The sequence below is a fragment of the Apus apus genome, chromosome 23 (assembly GCF_020740795.1).
Source record: "Apus apus isolate bApuApu2 chromosome 23, bApuApu2.pri.cur, whole genome shotgun sequence".
In the NCBI taxonomy this organism is placed as follows: Eukaryota; Metazoa; Chordata; class Aves; order Apodiformes; family Apodidae; genus Apus; species Apus apus.
The window spans coordinates 54,695-77,199 of record NC_067304.1 but is presented as its reverse complement, the minus strand read 5'-3'; the positions used below and the strand labels follow the sequence as shown (position 1 = coordinate 77,199).

Sequence of the window (22,505 nt, the reverse complement as noted above, 5' to 3'; positions counted from 1 at the left end):
GAGCCTGCTGGGATCGCGGCAGCTGGAGGCGGTTCATTCTTGAGGTCTTTCCTCCTCGGCACCCATCTCCCTTCTCCCCCCACCGGATATCAAAAAATAGTTTTGGTGTATTTATAACACCTTTGCTGTGTCCCTTTTCTAGCCAGGGAAGCTTGTGCGGGGGGAGGCTTGTGATTTCCGGGAGAGATGGCTGAGGGAAGTGGACTGTTGGAGCTGGGTTTTACGAGCAAGGACCTGCCTTTGGGGAAGAGTCTGTCTGCGTCCTCTTATCTCCTTCCTCCTGCCAGATCTCAGGTGTGCTGAGACCCCAAGTCCTTTTCTTTGCTGTCCTCCCCAACTCTGCTCTGGCCCCACCACGGCAAGAAGTTGTCCTGAATATTGTGTCCCTGTTGGCAGGAGGAATCCGGCACACCTGGTGGGAGCAGTTCAGACAAGGAAGAAAGGGGTGGGGGAAAGAGGTTGAGCAGCCATCCCTGCCAACTAGAGTAGAACTAAATAAAGCAATTAAGCAAAATTCAAGTCATTCCATCTCCCGTGTCTGGATGGAGCCTGACACCTTCTGCAGGCTTCAAATGGTCGCTGGGTGATACTTTGGCACAGCTTCACCCACTGCTGACATCTGCTGAGGTGGGAACAGTTGCTGTGCATCGTGGTGCTATCGCCATTGCAAACCCCAAGGCACCTCCTGCAGCCCGGGCACCACGTGGCTGCAAAGATGAGCTGGAGATCGTGTTCCCAACCCTGCACCGTGGCTGCTCCATGTTGGGGTCCTGGAGGGATGTGGGGAGGAGGGGGTACCTGTGCTTGCCTGCTGGTCCCTGCTAAGCTGGGGAACACAGACAGCTCTTTGCTGGTTCTGGCCTGGTGGGACCAGATGGCTTCTAGCCACAGCCCAGTGCAAAACGGGCTGTTTGTGGTTGGGAGCTGGGCTGGGCAACGGTGGGACAGAGGGGCTGGAGAGCACGCAAGGGTGACGTGCAGTCCCTGTCCGTGGAAAGGGGGATTCCACTAAACCATCTCTAAAGGAGCCTTCCAACCCAAACCCTTCTATGATTCCATGAAACATGTATGTTGTCAGAATGTACATACAACTCCTAGTCATGCAAGTCTAAAAAAACCTACAAGGATTCTTTACTCAAAAGGAGGGGCTATTAAATGTGCCTTTTGGTATAAAAGGAAAAGCTTTCAAAACTACCAGCTCAGTTATTCACAAAAATGACACTAATCAAGCTGAACTCTACCTCACACAGGAACCAAGGCAGGGAAAAATCTCGACCGTTTTGAAGCTTCAGCAACATAAACATGGAATCGCCATGTTTGATCCTAGAGGATTCCAGTTTCCCAAATATTAGCTAAGGAACTATTACTTACCACCATGAGAGCAGAATATTTTCTCATCCACAACAGCTGCAATTGGTGAACAGTGAAAACAGTCTGTGAAGGTTTTCCACAGCTTAATATTCTATCTCCTCTATTTGGAAAGGGTTGCAGGAAATGAGAGAGTTCCTGCTGAGCTCCAAGCAAAGAATGAGTGACAAATCCCAATACTTCCCTCAGTCTGAGCGTGGCTTCCTTCCCCTGTCATGTCAGATGGTATTTCACCTTGAGGCCCTTATCAGTTGCCTTCATCTAGTGTGTTGGCAGCTCTTCACAGATAAGCAGGGTCAGGTTTGAAAATTGAGCTCATCGTAACATACCTAGGAAACAAGACTGAAAATGTACTGGTCTTGGCAACGAAAAATTCACAGGGTAAGTAACACAACTTCAACCTACATAAGTGGACAACAGCCCAAGCTGAAATATGTTACTGAAAATCTTTCCTATGCTGCAGCCTCTGCAGAGGTTCTTAAGGAGCAAGTAAGTAGTGAGTGAAGGCTACTCTGGACAACACCATGTGAGGCTAGGATGGAGGTAGCTGTTCTGAAAGCTGACATCCTGGTTGGCACACTGAAAGCGGCAAAAAGACTAAATCCTCAAACTTTCCTATTTAGGCACCCACAGATTTCTATTCCCAGTAAAGCCTGTTGTATAGCTGTCAAAGAGATATTCTCTCTCACTTGCTTTAAATGGAGAAAGAGGATCATCCAGCTATTAAAAACAGTTGAGCCAAAGAGTATGGATAAAAGTGTGCTGACAACAGGGAGGACTGTGTCTGACAAATGCAGTTCTCTGATTTTTCCTTTTTTCTAAGTACACCTTTGATGGGGTCTGAGGGTTGCTTGCTGTTGGCCTCATACAGTGAGCAGAGTGTGTGATTCTCACAGATGTTAATCTGAAGTGTGGTCAGATTTCACTTCTGGATGAGTTGGGATTCTCTGACAAGGTTTCTGATAGACAAGAACACTTGTTAACCTCCAACCATATAATTTCCCGTAGTTTGTGTAGCAGTAGCTTAATGCTGGTTGTTTCCTGCTGTGTTGCAGCAGGTTCAAATACTGGGCAATAGAAGCTCTGCATTTGGAAGAGGAGGGTTAGATTCCTGTCCCTGCTGTGGATTCAAGTCAGTTTAATCCTGTGTGTGTTGCCCGGTCAGTGAAGTGGAGGAATTTCTTACCTGGGTATTTCTAATTAGTGTTAGTACCTGTTGCTTGGAAGCTCTCTCCAGTGTGGAAGTGTGTTAAAAGATAAAAAGTAGCCTAGCATAGGCACTTAGCAGTTTCTTTTCAATTCTGAGTTTGAAGTGATGTGATCAAGAGTTGGTAAGTGCCTGTAGTGAAGTAGAATTTTTTTTTACATCAGCCACTTTCAAGTTATTTATTCTCTTTGTGTCTGTAGTGCAAAACTGGATGTGAACCTGTCACCAGGAACTGCTAAATTGAGATTAAAAACAACCTGTAGTATTTTTGGAAGTGTCTCTAGGATTGCAGACATCTTAATGTAAAATATGGTAAAACTGAGAGACTTATTTAAAAAGCCAAAAAGTGAACTGACCTGCTGATAGACTGTTTTCTTGAAAACATCTTCTGCACAAGCACTTGGGTCTCTAGCAGATCAGTTGACAGTGATTCAACTGCTTTGCTTAATGTAATACTGAAGGAAAATGAGATGTTTGGGTCACTGAAATTTCTGAGGTTTTTAATATTCTCCTGTTTTTGAATACTTTCCCAACTATCCATCCATTTCATATTGACCTAGAATAAGGTAATATCCCTCAACTGTATAACAGCATTTGCCTTTGCTAAAGGATTGTGTGGCACCAAACTGGTTGGGAAAAGGTAGTGAAGGGATGTTGTGTAGCAGGCTGCTGCACTCGACCTGCTTCTGGTCGTCTGACTGTTGTATGAGATCCCACAGTTCTGGAGCCGTTTGTCCTTCACCTAGAAAGGTGTGGAAGTGACCCTGGAAGCCAAGGGGTGTTTTCACTCCTGGCAGCTGCAGCTGTGCTTAGTACTGTCTCGTTCTGCTTGCACCGAAATGACAGGGGTGCCGTTAAGTTCTTGCTCCCTTTTGCCGCCTTTCCCCCTCTGCTGGGTGGCTGTCGCACTGCACGCGCCCCTGCTTACCGTGCGCCTTCATTTTAGAGTTGGTGTCTGCTGGTGCTTCCCAGCAGTTTGCCTTCTTGTCTGGAAAGCAACGTTAATTATAATAGTTGGACCCTCTGTTCAAGTCTGTATCTCTGCAGACATCATCCAGGCTCCCGGGAGGAATCTTCTCCATTGTCTTTTGCATCTGGTGGGGAGCTTTTTTCCCCAGAACTTCTCGTACTTGCACAGTGGAGAAAATTGTACCTATTAGAAGACTGAACATTGAAATTCAAGATACTGAAAAATTATTCTTAAGAACAGGAGCATCTCAGCCAAAAAAAAACGGGTGGGAATAACATGACTCTGACAGTAGTGCAGCACTATGTTGAGACAAGATGTCAATAAAATACTGGTTTAAACGCACTGGCTTTTTCCTCAGCCAATTAATCTTTGGCTTGTTCTGCTGTCAGTTTCAGGCTGTCATTCCTGAGAGGTTATCTCGTGCATCCAAAGAACAAACGTGCATGCACTGTACTATCGAGCTGCTCTTTAGGCTTATGACCAAGCTGCCAATTAGCATCGTACTGTTTTATCTCTACAAGCTGCTTCATTTTGGTCCACAGCAGAGAAAAGAAGCTGTAAACACAGCACGTTTTTCATAGTATATTATTTTTTGCATTTCTTACTGGGACTAAGAAGCTTGAAGACTCAATTATAAACCTTTTAAGAAGTCATTCAGACTGAACATCCTTTGTTCCCTTGCCAGCTCTTTCATTGTGGATGAGAAAATCCTTGCACTAAAAATACACATTTCTCAAACCAACATGCCCTCCTGCATATTTGATTCTTCTAAAGCAAAAAATACTTTTCCCAGATTTTCAGGATATATAGGTCAATGTCAGAAGAAACTGAACACACTTGTTTTTCCTATGCTGATTCCATGTTGGATGAAAGTGGTCAAAATGTCACCGTCAGGCAGTGTGCATAGGAATTGAAGCAAACTGCCCTGTTCTTTTGTCCTTCTGGGGTCTGTGCAAGTGAGTTTGTGAACTGCAACAAAGCATCGGTTTGTCAAGGTTTTCTACAAGCAGATGTCTAAAACTTCATTAAGATTGTGCTGGTTCAATGAAAATGTCTTGGAGAAATGTAGGAAACTTGTCTCTGGCACCTTCAGCAAAAACAAATGCATATGCTTTATTCATGAGCTGTAGTGACTCAGTGGATTGCACACTCTGTATAATATTTTATAGTTTTTGATTTATGGATGTGGGGTACAGGGTTTGGTTTTAGCAATTTCTAACAAGACCGAATCATGGAAAGTTAGATTTTTTTGGCTTCTCTGAAAACTAAATACAAGTAAAGTAAATTTAAGATTTAAGAGTAAATGTAAACTTTATGACTAGGAAAAATGGGAACATATATAGCTCAGCCAGCTGATTATTCTGCAAATTTCTGTTTGTTATTGCTCCTGGATATTTGGCATTTTGAATAATTTGTTCATGGATGTTGCGATCTGCAACCTATTGTATCTCCTTGTCAGAGTGAATTTAACTTATCGGGATCTGCCGAGAGGTCTGTACGCAGCGCTCGCCTCTCACAGAGAAGCAGTGAACTTCGGCACTGACTTCTCGGGTGAGACACTTGTTCAATGCTCACTAGTGTTTCCAATAACAGCAGCCAATCCCCAATTTAGAATTTACGAATACACGGTTTATTGAGGGGGAAAAATAAAACAATTTGGGGCAGAAGACTCAAAGAGGGTAATTGAAAGACATAAATCTGTAAAATATCTTTAAAACACCAAATATCAAGAACTTACATATGCTCTAATACTTATAGGTGAATCATAAAATTAATTTGCTGATCAAATGTGAATGTATGTAATTGAGTGTTAAGCTGCAATGTTTGTTAAATGTTTGTAGTTATGTTCTGTTATATAATGGTTAATGTTGGAAGTTATACCTTGTTATGTAATGCTAAATACCGACAGCCATATCAGGTAGATAGAACTATACATTATATAACCTTGGTGCATAAAATCATAAGTTGTATAACATTCTGACTGACTGCGCAAGTCCCGGAGAGTAGCGGCAACAATGCAGAGGATGGAATTTTCCAAGAGAGGAGTGGACCCCCCCCCCAAAACGGCGGGAAAAGGATGGAAGTTTCCGAGAAAGGGGTGGACCTCCGGAACGGTGGGAAAAAGAACTGTATAAAAAGAACCCCGCACGGAGCCGCTTGTGCACCGTTGGCAGAGCACAGACTCCCCGGCCGCCCAGCGCTGTTTATCTCGGCCGCCCAGTGCTGTTTGCTCATTTATCTCAAATAAATAAATACATTTCTAAATTCATTTTCTGGCTGATTATTGCTGATTACAATTCGGTGCCGTGACTCGGATACAGGCACTTTGGCCAGAGTTCCTGCCCCCGGGAGGGCTCCCCCATCTTCGGATGGTCTCGGGGTCTGGAGCGGTCGAGCCAAATCCTGTATCCCGAACTGTGAGATAGGTTAGCAAAGAATTAAAGGATCAGTATACTGCAATGTCTCCATAATTTTTGTGCACGAAGATCGGGACGAGGATTCAGGGAAGAGTGGTAAGTGAATTCCGTTCAGTTGGGGAGACGTTCCCGGAAGTGCGAATGAGTGAGACGTCCTATTAGGACGAAGCGAGTGCGGACCTTCTAGTAGTGCGGTTCTCATAGCCCGCGAGGGTGTGAGCCACGAACGAGGGGAAACGATTGGTGTGTGAAAGAAGGCACTTCCCGAAGATCAGTCCTAGAAAGACTGATAAGAAGATACCCGATAGGAAGATCAGTCGGAGGATGGGACAGAAGTCAAGTAGAACTGATAGGAAGATCAGTTTCAAGGGAGGGTTGCCAGCTATCCCTCCAGATAGCCCTTCAGGGCTAATAATAAAACATTGGGAAGATTGGCCCTCTGGGAAAGGAAGGAGTAGAGAGAAAATGGTGCATTTTTGTATGGTAGTGTGGGGTGGAAGGCAGATTAGCAAATATCATCTGTATTGGCCAGTATTTGGATTCTTTGAGGATTGGATATGCCAGGCTTTGAATATTTATGTTAACAGCAAGGAACCTCATAGCCTGGAAGAAAGCGAGTATGCAAGTTTGTGGATTCCATCAGATACTAGAACTTTTTTGTATACCCTGCGGGGGGAAAGGGTACAAAGAAAAAGAGTAAGGAATTGGAGGAATCACTACTAATGTCACCCCCTCCTTATCTTCTTCCCCCTCCTGTACCGATCCCCAGTTGTCCTGTCTCAAAGGCTTCAGAAGTCACCCCCTCTTCTCCTCAGGAGCATGACTCCTTACCCTCGTCACCTCCCATTCACCATCTCAGTGGAGAAAATAGGAGGGTTACTAGGAGCCAAATCAGGGAGCAGGAAAGATCAGAAAATCACCTCTTTCCTTTGAGAGAAATTGCAATGGGAGGTCCGCAGCCAGGGGTAGGATTTGTGTCAATACCTCTAAATTCAGGGGATGTAAGAGAATTTAAAAAGGGAATGGGAAACCTATTAGAAGACCCTCTGGGAGTGTCTGAGAGAGCAGATCAATTCCTTGGCCCCAATACGTATACTTGGGATGAAATACATTTTGAGACTATTGTTTACAGCTGAGGAAAGGGAGATGATTAGGAGAGCAGGAATGAGAAATTGGGATCAAAGACAACAACAGGGACCCAGTGCAGATAATAAATGGCCTTTACAACGGCCCAATTGGGACAATCAAAATCCAGCACATCGAACTAACATGGAAGATTTAAAAGATATGATTATCCAGGGCATCCGGGAATCAGTTCCAAGAGGTCAGAATATCAATAAAGCCTTCAATGAACATCAGAAGAAAGACGAAACTCCCACAGAGTGGCTAGAAAGGCTAAGAAAAAGTTTGCAGCTTTACTCAGGATTAGATCCTGATACACCTGTGGGACAGGCTCTATTAAAAACACAATTTGTAGCCAAGTCTTGGGCAGACATTCAAAATAAATTGGAAAAAAATGAGGATTGGCAAGAAAAGGGTTTGGATGACTTATTGCGAGAAGCTCACAAAATGTATGTGAGGCGGGAGGAAGAAAGTCAAAGGAGACAGGGAAGAATATTGGTAGCAGCAGTAAGAGAAGGGCATAAGGAAGGGAACATGAAAGGCGAAAGAATTCACAGGGACTGGGAGAAAGATATCAAGAGACTCAACATGGACCTGAAATGTTGAGACATGTATTAAAGAATGTGGAATGCTTCTATTGCCATAGGAAGGGACACCTGAAAAGGAATTGTGGGAAACGTTTGCAGGATGAACAAGTTTTTAAAGAGGATTAGCGGGGTCAGGGGCTCTATTTGCTGGGGACCTCGCGAAGTTCAGAGCCCTTGATAAAATTGAAATTGGGTCCCCAGTGACAGGAATTTGAGTTCTCAGTGGACTCTGGAGCAGAAAAATCAACAGTACAACAAATACCTTGGGGGTGTTCTTCATCCCCAGAAACTACACAAGTTATTGGAGCTGAAGGAGAACCCTTTAAAGTGCCCGTCATAAAAGGAGTAGAGATAGAAACACCTACAAAATTTGCAGTAGGGACCTTCCTGCTAGTCCCTGAGGCAGAGTATAATTTATTGGGAAGGGATTTGATGGTAGATTTAGGAGTCAATTTGGAAATTAAGGAACAGCAGTTACAAGTAAAACTATGTGTTCTTACTGTTGAGGATAAAGCAAAAATAAACCCTGAAGTGTGGTATACTCCAGATTCTGTAGGAAAATTAGATATAAAACCTCTTGAGGTTTCAATGAGAGACCCTGAAGACCCAATAAGGGTGAAAAAATATCCCATCTCTCATGAGGGTTGAAGAGGATTACAGCCTGTAATTAGGCGATTATTAGCAGAAGGCATATTGGAACCGTGTATGTCCCAACATAATACCCCAATACTATCAGTAAAGAAATCAGATGGCTCATATTGGCTAGTACAGAACCTACGGGAAGTGAGCAGAAGAACGGTTACTTGATTCCCGGTTGTAGCAAATCCATGCACTCTCTTGAACAAGCTCTCTCCTGACTATAAATGGTATAGTGTAATAGACTTAAAGGATGCCTTTTGGGCTTGTCCATTGAAAGAAAATTGTAGGGATTATTTTGCTTTTGAGTGGGAAGATCCAGAAACAAACCGTAAACAACAATTAAGGAGGACCGTCCTACCTCAGGGATTTACTGCAGCCGGCAAGGGAGCTTAAAATTGTTTTCTTTGCTTGCTTCTGTTCAGGTTCAGGATGGCGTTAGTCCTGACCCGACCCGATCAGGAGCCACCAAACGGTGGGGCGCCCCTCCTAGATCAAGTCAGAATTCAGGAACTAAGACCCTCCCAGACGAGCCCCCAGTTGTGATAAATGACTCGTTCCCAAGTGGGACCTTTGTTCAAATTAGTAATTTATTAAGCGAACGGAAGCAAGCAAACAGCGCTGGGCGCGCCGGGAGTCTCCGCTCCACCAAGACGCTCCAAACAGTTCCAGCTCTCAGTTTTCATCTTTTTGACTAATACATATGCATTACTATTTCGAGAAAAGGGTCGGCTTACGTTAATTATTTCCAAGAATCTGCTTTATAACATTCTCATGGTTAACAACAAAGCCAGTTTATGCTAAAAAATAGCTTTAAGATGTTTGCCCAATTTCTGCTACGTAATACAAAAATCACATGCAATGCAAGCAGAAGATACAAATTTTTGTTACACTATACAAAAACAGGCAGCACAAGCAAAGATACTATACACAAAGAATTATTCTTCACCCTGTGACTCTAACATTGTTCCATTTTAACACGAATCAGGGGAACACATCTCACAGGAGAGGACGTGCAGTTCCCCGCAGGGCAGGGCAGGGCAGGGCCGTCTCCTCGTCCCCGCCGGGGCAGGGCAGGCAGGGCAGGACGCTCCTTCCCCCGCCAGAGGAAGGCGCCTGGTGCTGCGGGGGCGCTCGCGCCGCGGCCGTTGGGCCGGTTGGGCGGGATGGGGCGCGTGAGGCGGGCGGCGCGTGGGCCGCGCTGGGCAGGGGGCGAAGATGGCGGGGGGGCCGGGACCGCGCTGGTGCGGAGCCAGCCCTGGGCCTGTGCTCCCCGGGGCCCGGGTGGCTCCGGGAGCCGAGGGCACAAGGGCGCCATGGAGCGGGGCCGTCCCTGCGCGGGGATCTTCCCTCGCGTCCTTCCTCGGGGGTCAGGAGTGGCTGCGGGAACGGCCTCCGTCAGGCCCTGCTGCTGTGCTGGGGCTCTTCGTGCACTGAGGGGAGGAGCCCAGGCCCGAGCGTTCCCTGCTGAGGGCCAGTGCCCCTGGAGATGGGGTGGTCAGCAGTGACCCTCTTGAGACCCCTTCCCCGCGGCATCCAGGCCCCACTGCCTGCTCGCTCTGCAGAGCAGCACCACCAGCTTGGGGCCCTGCAGGGCACGTGGATCAGGCCAGCACAGACACAGTTCCCTGGGGAAAACCTGGGGAAAAAAAGAGGCATGGACGTCCTGGTAGGGGAGCAAGGGAGCAATTCTCTCGTTCCAAAGGGTAATGAATGACTCAGACTTCTTCCTGCCTACTGCAGCTTGGGACAGGCTGCCCTTTCACTGGGGCAGCAGAACAGCCAGAGGCGTCCCAGGGCCAGGAATCTCGTGCTGGGGAGAGGGGCTGGCAGAGCAGGGCTGCCAGCAGCTGGCAATAAGGATCTCTTGGAGACAAGGCCAGCAGGCGCAGGGTGGCTCTGTGTCCTCATACTAGGGCTGGTCCTCAGCTCTGGGGCTGATCTCTCAGCTCCCCAGGATCTGCTGTGGCTTTCAGAGGGGCCGGGGCCATGGTGCGAGTGCCCAGAGCTTTGCAGCACCCTGTGGTGGGCACTGCCATGGGGCCAGCCCAGACTGGGCGGCTCTGGATGGGGGAGAGGGCAGGAGAGGTGGAGAGGGCTGGGGAGAGCCTGGGCTGGGTAGAAAGTGTCTGGGAGAGGAGAAGAGCCGTGTAGAGCTCAGCTGTTGGAGCGTGCATGGTGAAGGCACCTAGCGGGGTGCTGACGGTGCAGAGCCAGGTGACACAGTGAAGGAAAGAAGGCACCAAAGGTGCAGAAGAGAGAGGCCCGGGGATCTGTGCCATGTTCCCCGGGGCAATTTTCCCTGAGCACCTCACACACCAGCCATTTCCACCTCTGGCCATGCACCCCAGCCCTGAGGAGGAACTTTTGCTGCGTGGGCCCCCTCATCCTCCTTTATACATATATACATTTATAGAGTCTGGTCTCCTGCCGAGGTGTGGAAACCTCATGCTGGTCTGGTACCCCTCCAAAACCAAAGGTTATGCAGAACAACCTGATGGGAGCACTAAATTCAATGGAGAAACGAAGGGAGGGTAACGCTGGGGGGTCTAGGACAGCTCTGGTCTAGGACAGCTGTGCGCCGGGACAGCGGCACAGCCCCATGTCACCTGCCAACCCGAGAGACGTCCTGGCAGAGAGATGTCCTAGGCCCGCTGGTTCCAGCCCTCAAATGCCGCGGGAGTTTAGTCCTCAGGTCAGTTCAGTCTGATCAGCTCAGAGCAGTTCAGCTCAGCTCAGAGCAGTGAGACTCAATTCAGACCAGTTAAACACAGCCCAGATGAGTTAATCTCATTTCAGAGGTGAGGGCACAGACGGACAGGCACATGGATCAGAATCTGCAAAAACCTTTTTGAAGCAGGATTTGTTCAGGGGAGGAGCGGGAAAGAGAAAACCTGCCTGGTGCTCCTTCCTCATAACATTTTGACAGCCAAAAGTTCTGATAATATTGTCACAAAGCCCACGCAGGAATTTCTCTCTCCAACAATTTGGATAGAGCTCCAATCCAAACCTCTGCAGAGAGCTGTCTATTTTTGAGGCCTGTGTCTCCCTCTTGACCACCCAACCTACCTCTTCTGCAGCCTGCTTGGAGCTCAGACCAGCTCTGTCCCTGTGTGCTGGCGGAGCCCGGGGCAGGCAAGCCAGCTGGTACTCGTAGTTCAGCAGCACCAGCGCCGAGTCTGCTGTGAAGCATCTGTAGTTCCCAGAAGTTGGGCTGCTGGAAGGAGAGCTGGAATCGGAACTTCCTGAAATGATTGATTCATTAAAGAGTCACATACAGACCAAGTGCCTTCAGCCGCTCCTTGTATGGCATCCCCCCTAAACCCTTCACCAAGGGTTCCTTACAACCCCAGGGCATTGTTGCCTCCTCACCCACCCCCACACAGCCTGGGAGGTATCCTGGTGCCTCCTGCACTCAACATTCCACACCCCCACCTCACACTACTCCCCGGAAGAGCCATCAGCATCCTGTGACCCAACAGATCATGCAGGGAATGACCAGTCTCCAGAGGCTGGTGAAGCATTAAGTCAGAGGCACTGCCTGCATGTGGGAAATCCAAGGTGGGATGTAGCTGTCAAAGCCCTTACTGTGTTTTGTCAAGGGGGATAGCCAGGCCCTGGCCCCATCCCTTGGGGTCCCATCAGGGATGAGTGACTGTGCATTTCTTTCCAGAATGGGTATTCCCATGATAATGACAGGGAGAGCACTCAGGTTCCCCAGGAGCACAGAACTGAGCAGACATAACTTCCATAGAATCATAGAAAGTTTAGGGTGGGAAGGGTGATGAGCTCTCTCCTCAGCTGCCTGTTCTTCCAACTGAACATCCGCAGTTCCCTCTGATGCTCCTCACATGACTTGTTCTCTAGACCCTTCAGCCGCTTGGTTGCTCTCCTCTGAACTTGCTCCAGCTCCTCAATGTCCTTCTTATAGTGAGAGGCCCAGGACTGTCAACCAGCTCCCCCAGGGCCTTTTCTGCTGGGCAGCTTTCCCAGGCCAGTAGAGTTGTGTGGGGTTTTGTGACCGAAATGCAGGACCCTGCACTTGGCCTTTTTGAACCTCATACAATTGGCTTTGGCCCATCAGCCCAGCTTGTCCAGGTCCCTCTGCAGTGCCTTCCTACTCTTGAGCAGATCTACACTCCCACCCAATACGGTGTTGTCTGCAAACTGACTGAGAGTGCACTCAATCCCCTCATCCAGATCATTGATAAAGATATTGAACAAGACTGGCCCCAAAACTGAGCCTGAGGGACACCACTGGTCACTGGCCCCAACTAGATTTAACTCCATTTACCACAACTCTCTGGCCATCCAGCCAGTTTTTTATCCGCTGAAGAGAACACTGCCATGATTTCCCTGCTTCTCCACGAGATGCTGTGGGAGACAGTGTCAAAGGCCTCACCAAACTCTAGGTAGACAACATGCACAGCCTTCCCCTCATCCGATAGGTAGGTCACATGGTCATAGAATGTGATCAACTTAGTAAAGCGAGACCGCCCTTTCCTAAGCCCATGCTGGCTGGCCCTGATCCCATGGCTGCCCTGCACTTGCCCTGTGAGCTCATTCCCCTTCTGAGTCTTCATTCATTCTATCCAAGGGCAGGTGACAAGTGCCCATTCTTTCCTGTTGCCTCCACAGATGTTTCCAGAGAGATGACTAGATGCCATCAGTCCCATCATACATGATGCAGCCAGAGGATGCAGTGTGGAGCTGATGCACCATCTCCACATCCAGTGGACACCAAGAAGAGAGCCTTGAGAGGAAAATGTTTGATGCAATAGAGCCCAATGGTACCATGACCATATCCTCAAATGCAGGGAGAATAAACAAAGAGAAAAGACCCCTTAAAGGACCAATTCCTTAAACATATTTTTACAAGGAACACTTTAGAAAGAGCCCATCCTCCAGACACTGTACCCAGGAGATTTTTTATTTTTTTTTTATTGGAGGGTCACTACTGGACTGTTCACATCTAAAACAGTGTTGTGCAAGAGTCAGACACAACAGAATCAAACCTCTAGAGAGGCAGAATCAACCCAGAAAAAAAATAAAATGTAAAAGCATGATTCTCACAAGTAAAGGTGCAGACTCCTGGCCCAAGATAAGCCCTGGGAAACTCGCAGAGGGGGTGAGACAGATTATTGTCAGTGAAACAGGGGCCACTAGGTCAGTTTCAAAAAGGTCACCTTGAGCTCCTTGTTCCTCAGGCTGTAGATGAGGGGGTTCACTGCTGGAGGCACCACTGAGTATGAAATTGCCAAAATGAGATCTAGGGATGGGGAAGAGATGGAGGAGGGCTTCAGGTGGGCAAACATGGCAGTGCTGACAAACAGGGAGATGGCGGCCAGGTGTGGGAGGCAGGTGGAAAAGGCTTTGTGCCTTCCCTGCTGAGAGGGGATCCTCAGCACGGCCCTGAAGATCTGCACATAGGACACCACAAGGAAAACAAAACACCCAAATGCTAAACAGGCACTAACCACAAGAAGCCAAACTTCCCTGAGGTAGGAGTGTGAGCAGGAGAGCTTGAGGATTGGGGGTGTTTCACAGAAGAACTGGTCCAGAGCATTGCCCTGGCAGAGGGGCAGTGAAAATGTATTGGCTGTGTGCAGCAGAGCATAGAGAAACCCAGTGGCCCAGGCAGCTGCTGCCATGTGGACACAAGCTCTGCTGCCCAGGAGGGGTCCGTAGTGCAGGGGTCTGCAGATGGCCACATACCGGTCATAGGACATGATGGTCAGAAGACAATACTCCCCGACAATGAAGAAGAGAAAGAAAAAGACCTGTGCAGCACATCCTGTGTAGGAGATGGCCCTGGTGTCCCAGAGGGAATTGGCCATGGCTTTGGGGAGAGTCATGGAGATGCAGCCCAGGTCGAGGAGGGAGAGGCTGAGGAGGAAGAAGTACATGGGGGTGTGGAGGTGGTGGTCACAGGCGATGGTGGTGATGATGAGGCCGTTGCCCAGGATGGCAGCCAGGTAGACGCCCAGGAAAAGCCAGAAGTACAGGAGCTGCAGCTCCCGCCTGTCTGCAAATGTCAGCAGGAGAAACTGCGTGATGGAGCTGCTGTTGGACATTTTCTTGCTGTAGGCATGGATTACTATCCAAGGAAGGAAAGAGAATGACAAATGACGTGAGACTAGATTGAGGAACATCAAAGCCATTTCCTATACACCCTCTTCTTTCTACACACCCTCTCTTTTCCTTTTTTTGGAGCCCTTTCTGGGTCCCTGGTCAGTGCTGGTCAAGTGAGCAGCAGTTTCTGGCTGCCAACAGGTCAGCCCTGCTCTGCAGTGGTGGATCCATGGAAACAGTGGGGGCAGGGGTCATTGCCGGTGTCCAGCTTTGTCAGAGGAAACTGCTCCTAATGGAGAATGTCTGGTCAGTGCTGAGGATCTGGGATGGCAGAAGCAGTTTGAGACTTGGGGTTTTACAGCTTCCCCCATTACACCTGGACAATGTTGCTGGATGTGAGAAACCCTCAGCACTGCTGCTGTGCTCAGGGAGAACAGAGAGAGTCCTGTTTGTGGCTCAGTGCAGGGTGAGGGGAGCTGCTCTGTCCTTTTGACTTGCTCCCAGCCACCCAGACTTGTGCCTCTCTGAAGTAGCAGTTGACCACACTCACATATTACCCTGAAAAGCCTCCAGGCACTGCTGAGGGCAGAGGGATTCAGCTCAGACATCTACAGATCTCACTTTTTCCTAAGGTCTCAGCACTCCTCACCCAGGACTCACGTAGCTCATTTCACCAACCAATCAGCATTTTCCCTATCATAGCACCTCTGTGCTTTTCCATGGGGCTTTCAGAGAACACAAAGCTGCTCTAGGACAGGTTTGTGTCCTGGAGCAAAGCTCACAGCTTGGAAAAAAACAAACAACAAAACAAAAGTCTACAAGAAAATGGCCAAGGGTCCTAATAATGACATTTGATTAAGGGGAATTCTGCTCAATCCCCAGCCCCACAGACTGCATTGCCCCCAGTCCCACAGGTGAAAGCTGGAACCTGCTCACATAGACACAGCAGCATGAATGGATCCACAAGCTCAGAGTGTGACATGTTGCTGAAACTTCCCCTCCCCAGAGAGCCTGACAGCAAGAATGAGATGACAATGACTATGACACAGATGGAGGAGAAACAAGCCAAAGGTCTGGCTGAGAAGGGCCAGGACAGAGGTAGCAGGCCCTCAGGACAGTTGAGCGGCTGAAGGCACTTGAGAAGGCTCCTATCAGACCTGCTGATCACTCAGAATTCTAGTTCAGGATTTCTTAAAATGCAGATGTCGCAAGCCGGTACCGGGGGGCTCCCGGCTGTCAGGATACTTTTGCGACTCCCCCTCCCGATGTGGAGGGGCTTGTGAATGAGCCCGAGGGTCACACGCGGCGCTGCCTCTCACGGAGGAACGGCCGCCGTGGGACCGTATTTCCGGGTGGTAGCTAGAGAGCACCCCCACCCCACCACGCTCAGAGATTGCCTCTAAAGCCAAGATTTACTCCACAAGCTAATAGGCTTATTAAGGGTTAACACAAACCGAGGGATGATGTTCGGGGACAATGCAGGTGTGAATGGCTACCAGGGATATCGATATGTGTGTAGTGAGAAAGTGTCCTTTAGGGAGGCAATGCAAAGGTGCTTTTAAGGGAGAGGATTAAGGACCAAAGGGAGGAGGGAGGAGGGAAGGAAACCCGACGCCGGTCCTCCTGAAGAGGTCGCGCTGTGTGTGCAAGTATGAGGAAAGGAATGTGCGTGTGTGTGAGGTGATGTTACCCTCCGGCGGCTTGTCCAGCGTCGGTCGGTGGCCGGAGGGCAGGACGGCAGGTCCGTGGTGTCGGAGGGGCAGCCTCTCGGCAGCGGGTGCAGCGCCCGTTGGTTTCCCCTCCAGGGCAGCAACACGGGGAGGGGGCTCCGGCCCCGACCCCAGGGCTCGGGACCCCGGCACGCTCAGCGCTGAGGCTCAGGCTGGACCCGGGGCAGGCAGGCAGGCAGGGTCCCAGCACCAGTGTCCGCAGCAGGGGGGTGTCCCAGGCAGAAAGCGTCCGAACGGGCCTCAGGGAGGAGGGAAGGGCCCACCTGCTGCCCTCGCCCCTTTGATACCCCCTGACCCACTGGTCCAGTCAGTGTCACTGCCCAGAGCCAATGAGCGTCCATGAGCCCCACGTTAGGGCGGTGACTGCCAGGGGCACAGGGTGGCTTGTTGTCCATCCTTTCTGTCCCGGGCCACATCTGTTGTTTTGGGTTCAGTTGTCCTTGAGAAGCAAGTCTGTTTTAGTTCGTTAGCTGGGGATAATCAGGAGAGGCCTTCGCTGGCTTAAAAGACATTTTGTTTAGACTTATGTGGGGAAGAAAAGAACAGTTTCCCACAGCAGACCTCCATTTCCTTTTATCCTTTTCTCTCCCCCCACTTCTTGATACAGGAAACTGAAAAGACAGACTTAGGAAAGCGCCTCATCTTTATAGAAATCCCTGCCAAGATCTTCTCCTTGAGAAATATTTTCAAGGGGATTTGGAGCTTTAAGCAGCCAGGACCTTGCTGGCAGTCACTCCTTCCACACACAGTTTCTCCACACAGCACCATGGTGAAATCCCAGGAAGCTGAGAGCTGACCCTGGTGGGCAGCAGAGACCCTGCCCCAGCACACTGCACCTGGAGTGCAGGGACCCTGCTCTGAAGGACAGTGCTTGGAACCCCTGCCCACACACTTGCCTGCACAGCTATTCAAAATTGCCCAATAAGAGCTGTGTGTCGGTGTCCCCACACTTTTCTTAAAGATCGCATAAGATGTGGTTGTGACAGCTTAGGGAGATGTCTCCAGGAACTGCACCCACATTGCCCTGCACTCAGAGACTCACCGTGTCAAGGGCTGCACAGATTTCTCCTCCACTGAACTCTCACTCACCCCCCAATTCTGGCCACCTTTAAGCTCTCTCTGCCTCATTCATCTCCCTCAGATCCCCTGGCAGTGTCCTTCTCCCTGCTGCGCTGGGCAGAGGAACTGCTCCTGGGCAGAGCTGTCTCTCTGCAGCACTGCCCACTTCCCAGCAGCTCCCTCCATCCCAGGAGCCCAGCTTAGCATCTTAACGAGCCCTCTGGTGGGTTTGGTGCTGAGTCCAAGAATCTCAGATAAAGAGAGGAAGCTGATGAAACCTCTCAACAAGTCCAAGTCTGAGTCCAACTCCAAAGTTTCTGGCAATGTTAATGGGTCCCACTGAGGGACGTGACTGAGGAAGTGTCCCCAGGGTGTGGGTAGAGCAGGAAAGGGGAGGCAGTGATGGCAGGTGGGGAAAAGGAAGGTGCTGAGTAACCCAGGGTGAGTTTCATGACTGTAAAGGTCCCAGCCCTGATCCCCTTCACAAAAGGTGCCAGCCCTGACCCCCAGCTCCTGGGAAGGGAGATCGTGTCCCTCCTTCATCTCTCAGGGCTCTCCCTGGGGCACTGGGATGTGGAGATGTATAATGCCAAGGGCAGGACTATGGCTCAACACCGCCCTGGCTCCTGCACATGGACAAGAAGTCTCTGAGACCCTCATGCTGGAAGGTTTAGTTGTCTCCCCAGGGGCACCAGTGGCAGAGACAGCAGCCATGAACAAAGTCATGTAGAGGTTGGCTATGTCAGGGGGGTTTCTGCTTTTCCACATTCCTCTCTCATCTCCACCACAGCCTTTCCTACAATGTCCCATCCTCTGTGCCTGTTGCCCTGAAGGCTGTAGGCCTCCACCCAGCCACCTCACCTTGCTGTCACCTCATTTTACTGATATCTTTGCCTCCCACGTTGAAGAAGTGTGGCCAGCAGGGCCAGGAAGGGGATTCTGCCCCTCTGCTCTGGTGAGGTCACACCTGGAATACTGTGTATAGTTCTGGAGCCCTCAGCACAAGAAAGATATAGACCTGTTGGAGAGGGTCCAGACAAGGGCCACCAAGATGATCAAAGGCCTGGAGCAGCTCTGCTATGAAGACAGGCTGTTCAGCCTAGAGAAGAGAAGGCTCCGGGGTTACTTTATAGTGGCCTTCCAGTACTTGAAGGGGGCCTACAGAAAAGCTGGGGAGGGGCTTTTCATCCAAGAAGATATTGTTAGGATAAGGGATAATGGTTTTAAACTGAGGGGAGATTTAGGTTAGATATTAGAATGAAGTTCTTCACTATAAGGATGGTGAGGAACTGGAATGGGTTGCCCAGGGAGGTTGTCGATGCCCCATCCCTGGAGGTTTTTAAGGCCAGGTTGGATGAGGTTTTGTGCAGCCGGGTCTAGTGGGAGGGTTCCCTGCTCATGGCAGGGGAGTTGGAACTGGATGATCTTTAAGGTCCCTTCCAACCTTAATGATTCTATGATTCTATGGTTATATGCTGTATGTGACCCAGAGATCAGAATGGTGGGAGCAGGATGGCTTTATATGGCACATAAAGCATGTGCATGTGTAAAACTAATAGACATAAATTAGCCCACTAGTTAGGTTCAAGGCTGAATGCCCAATCAAGCACTGCTCATCATGCACTCCTCTGCACAGCTCTGTCCAGGGAAGTTCAAACAAAGCACAACACAAGCTCTGTTTTCCCACTCCCAGTGAAGTGCACTCTTGTCATGGCCACGAGCAGCCAGTTTCTCCAGCAGAATGCTGTGGGAAATGGTATTGAAGGCTTTGTTAAGCTCCAGCTAAACAACATCCACAACCATTCTCTCATCCACTAAATGTCTCACTTTGTCATAGAAGGAGATCAGCTTGCTCAGGCGGGACCTCTCTTTCATGAACCCATGCATACTGGGCCTGATCCCCTTGTTGTCAAGCATGATGATTCTGTGATTCCATAATGATGGCAGTATCATAAACAATCCCACACAGCCTAATAAAATTCAGGACAGATCCTCAATTTCACTCCAGACACAGGCCTGTAGAGTTCCACGAGGTGCCACGGCTCTCACACACGACTACATGCATTTGCCCAGGACAGTGATGGTCCTGTCCCAGAAAGCCACCCCCATCCAGAATGAGTGTGGGACAGACACCCCAGGCAGCATCACAGACAGGTTTGCAGCCTTTGTGCAAGGTACTGGTGGCAACCTCTGCAGCGTGGCAAGGTCTGTCCCTTGTCAACCCAGGAGATGTGGGGCAGTCCATGAATAGGAAGCACAGCCTCACTATGATCTCAGTCATGGACCTACACTTTCCAAGCTTTCTTTTTATTCCCCACCGAACTTTGCTGACCCTCTGGAAAACACAGCCAAGCAACAGACCATCAGTTTTCACAGTGGGCCTCTGTAAGTCAAGATAGGTTCTCCTCCCCCTCTACTCTGCTCTGGTGAGGCCACATCTGGATTATTGTGTCCAGTTCTGAGCCTGCCAGCGGTGAGGGAAGCAAGCAGTCCAGAATCAATGTGATTGATAAAGCAAGCTTCGATTTATTGAATACACAGTGTTACTTTTATACCCTTTTCCAAACCTACATGTAGTGAATTCATTGGATAGTAACTACTTGTAGTGATTTCATTGGATAGTAACTACTTGTAGTGATTTCACTGGACGGCAACTACTTGCAGTGATTTTACTGGATAGTAACACACATCTGAGTTCCAGGGTTTTTCCTTGTTTTCTATTATTCTACTTCTCTACCTTGTCCTTGTGTTAGTTTAAGCTAACAGAGAGAATGTTTATACTTGTGTTAGGCTAAAAAAAGAGATTGCTTGTACAGCTGCTGTTTGCGTTACACTCTCAAGGCCTCTCGAGGAGATAGCAAGGGCCCATGGCCCTGCTGCTCAAGCCATTCTTCAACATGAGCCCTTCAATTCAAGGACAGGGAACTGCTGGAAAGAGTCCAGCATGGAGCTACCAAGATTATGAAGGGAGTGGAACATCTTCCTTATGAGGAAAGGCTGAGGGAGCTGGGTCTCTTTAGCTTGAAGAAGAGAAGACTGAGGGGCAACCTCAGTAATGTTTACAAATATGTAAAGGGCAAGTGTCAGGAGGATGGAGCCAGGCTCTTCTCGATGATGTCCAATGATAAGGCCAGGGCAACGGGTGCAAACTGGAACATAGGAGGTTCCACATAAACCAGGTCTGATGAGAGAAGAGTAGACAAAGACAAAGACAGCCCATGTAGTCTAGAACATACATGGTCTTAACTTCCCTACATATGAAGAGTCATAGGATCATGGAATCACAGAATCATCAAGGTTGAAAAGACCTTGTTATGGTTTGCAAGACCCTGGCACGGTGTAGGACACCGTGAGAGAGAGAGAGAGGGTCCTTAGGACCCTGAAAGACTGGAAGGGTCAGTATTCCTGCCCACTCCCTGTCACAATCTATAAAAGCCAGGAGAGCTGGAAGCTGGGCCTTTCTCCCTTCCTGCTCCTTTCTCCCTGCCAGGGCTGCTGCTGGTTCCTTTGTTTTCCCACATGCTCGCTCGTTTTACCCTTTTACGTTGTGTTATAGTAAATTTGATTCTAGTTTCAATTTCCAAACTTTATGTCTCTTTTCCTTATTCCCTTTCTATCTTCCCTTTGGAGGGTGGAGCGGGGGTAATAGAGAGCAATTCTGTCCTCTGGTTTTTGGGATTCAGCTTTAATATTTAAACCAGGACAGACCTGCAAGATCATAAAGTCCAACTGTCTGCCCTACAACCCCTAACCACTAAACCATCTCCCGAAACACCACGTCCATGCGTTTTTTTAGCACCTCCAGAGACGTTACCTCCACCACCTCCCTGGGCAGCCTGTTTCAATTCCTCACGACTCTTTCTGTGAATATTTTTTTCCTAATATCCAATCTGAACCTCCCCTAGTTCAACCTGACCCTGTTTCCTCTTGTCCTACCCCCGGTCACTAGGGAGAAGAGACCAACACCCACCTCACTACAGTTTTCTTTCAGGTAGAGAGCAGTGAGGTCTCCCCTCAACCTCCTCTTCTCCAGGCTGAGTCCCCAGGTTGTCCCCAGCTCCCTCAGCCTCTCTCCTCATAAGACTTGTTCTCCAGACTCCTAATCATTGCAGATGCTCAGGATCAAAACCAAGTAGAGATTCCTGGTATTTCTTAATGTGTAGGCAGAAAAAAAGTAAGAAGTGGAGAAACAAGACATTGTTTCTTACTGAAATTAGTATGGAAGACTTTCCACTTTGGCTACACTCCTCAAACCTCTCTAACCAGGAAAGAACCGAGGAATTTGCAAGTTATGCCCAGAGCCTCGGCTTGTTGTGCTGTTCTGTCGTGTTCGCGAGCCCCCTGGTGCCCAGTTCCTGAACTGCAGATCCTGAAGGAAGGTGGAACTGGCCTCTGGAGAAGGAAAAGTCAGTAGGAAGTATCCGGGTTTCTGAGGGTGTTAGCATTCCATACCAAAGGCCATCTGTCGCCAACCGACGGCGTCGTAGAGGCCGCCGGCAGGCAGGAGCTTCCGCGACTTCCCCTCTCCTGTAGAGGGTTTTTGACACGGAGCTGCGTGCAGGGTTAGCCTCGCACAGAGGAACGGCCTCTGCGGGACCATATCTGAGAGTAGAAACTGAAATACCACCCCCACCACGCTCACAAATTGTCACTGGCACCAATATTGAATTTACGAATTAACTAGTTTATTAAAGAACAGCCACACTAAGGGGCAAGGTTCAGGAGACGAAGGCTAAGGGGTATGTCAGGGAAATAACTCAAAAGTACTACGCCCTTATTAAAAGTACACTCCGAGGGAGGGATGCAAGGATCAACAGAGTTAAAGTCGAGCCCGGCGAAAATTCCTCTTTAAGAGGTCGCGGAGCGTGTGCAAGTATGGGGGCGGAATCGCCACAGGGTGCGCGATTGTATTACCCTGCCGTGAGGTCTCGGTGTGCAGCTCCCAGGTGACGGCTTTTCTACCGGCGAGCTGGCCTGGGGACGTGCAGCTCCCAGCGGTGGCTGGCTGCCCCGGCACAGTCCCTGGCGGTGGCCGCAACGGGTGACGGCGGCTCGGCAGCTCGGCGGCGGCTCCTCCTCGGCAGGGTCTCCGGCCTCAGTGGTCTCCCCGAGGACGGGCAGTTCCGGCGGCAGGCGGGGCGCTCCGGGCCGGGCGGCAGCGGGAAGGGTCCCGGCGCTCTCACCGTTGGGGTCCCAGTTCGATTCCCAGTCTGGCGGGCAGGGTCCTCGCGGGCAGCAGCGGTTTCCCCAACAACAGGCAGGTTTGGCAAGTTCTGGCCCCGACGGCAGCGGGAAGGGTCCGGCGCTCTCATCCCCACGCTCCAGGTTCGATTCCCG

The 22,505-nt window shown here is 49.5% G+C and overlaps 1 protein-coding gene across 1 annotated transcript; it reads right to left on the bottom strand.

The window, feature by feature from the left end:
* Nucleotides 1-12,867: 12,867 nt before the first annotated feature.
* On the bottom strand, nt 12,868-14,393 carry LOC127393826 (olfactory receptor 14I1-like). Its single transcript, XM_051639314.1, has 2 exons — nt 13,494-14,393; nt 12,868-12,963 (listed from the first exon to the last, which is right to left on the bottom strand). The coding sequence occupies exons 1-2, from the start codon at nt 14,379-14,381 to the stop codon at nt 12,868-12,870; spliced, it is 984 nt and encodes a 327-aa protein (XP_051495274.1). The 5' UTR covers nt 14,382-14,393.
* Nucleotides 14,394-22,505: the final 8,112 nt, after the last annotated feature.

Coding starts and splice junctions, on each gene's coding strand:
- LOC127393826 (XM_051639314.1), bottom strand. CDS start 14,381: ATGTCCAACAGCAGCTCCATCACGCAGTTTCTCCTGCTGACATTTGCA. Junction 12,964..13,493: donor TGAGGAACAAGGAGCTCAAG/GTGACCTTTTTG, acceptor GATGGCATCTAG/TCATCTCTCTGGAAACATCT.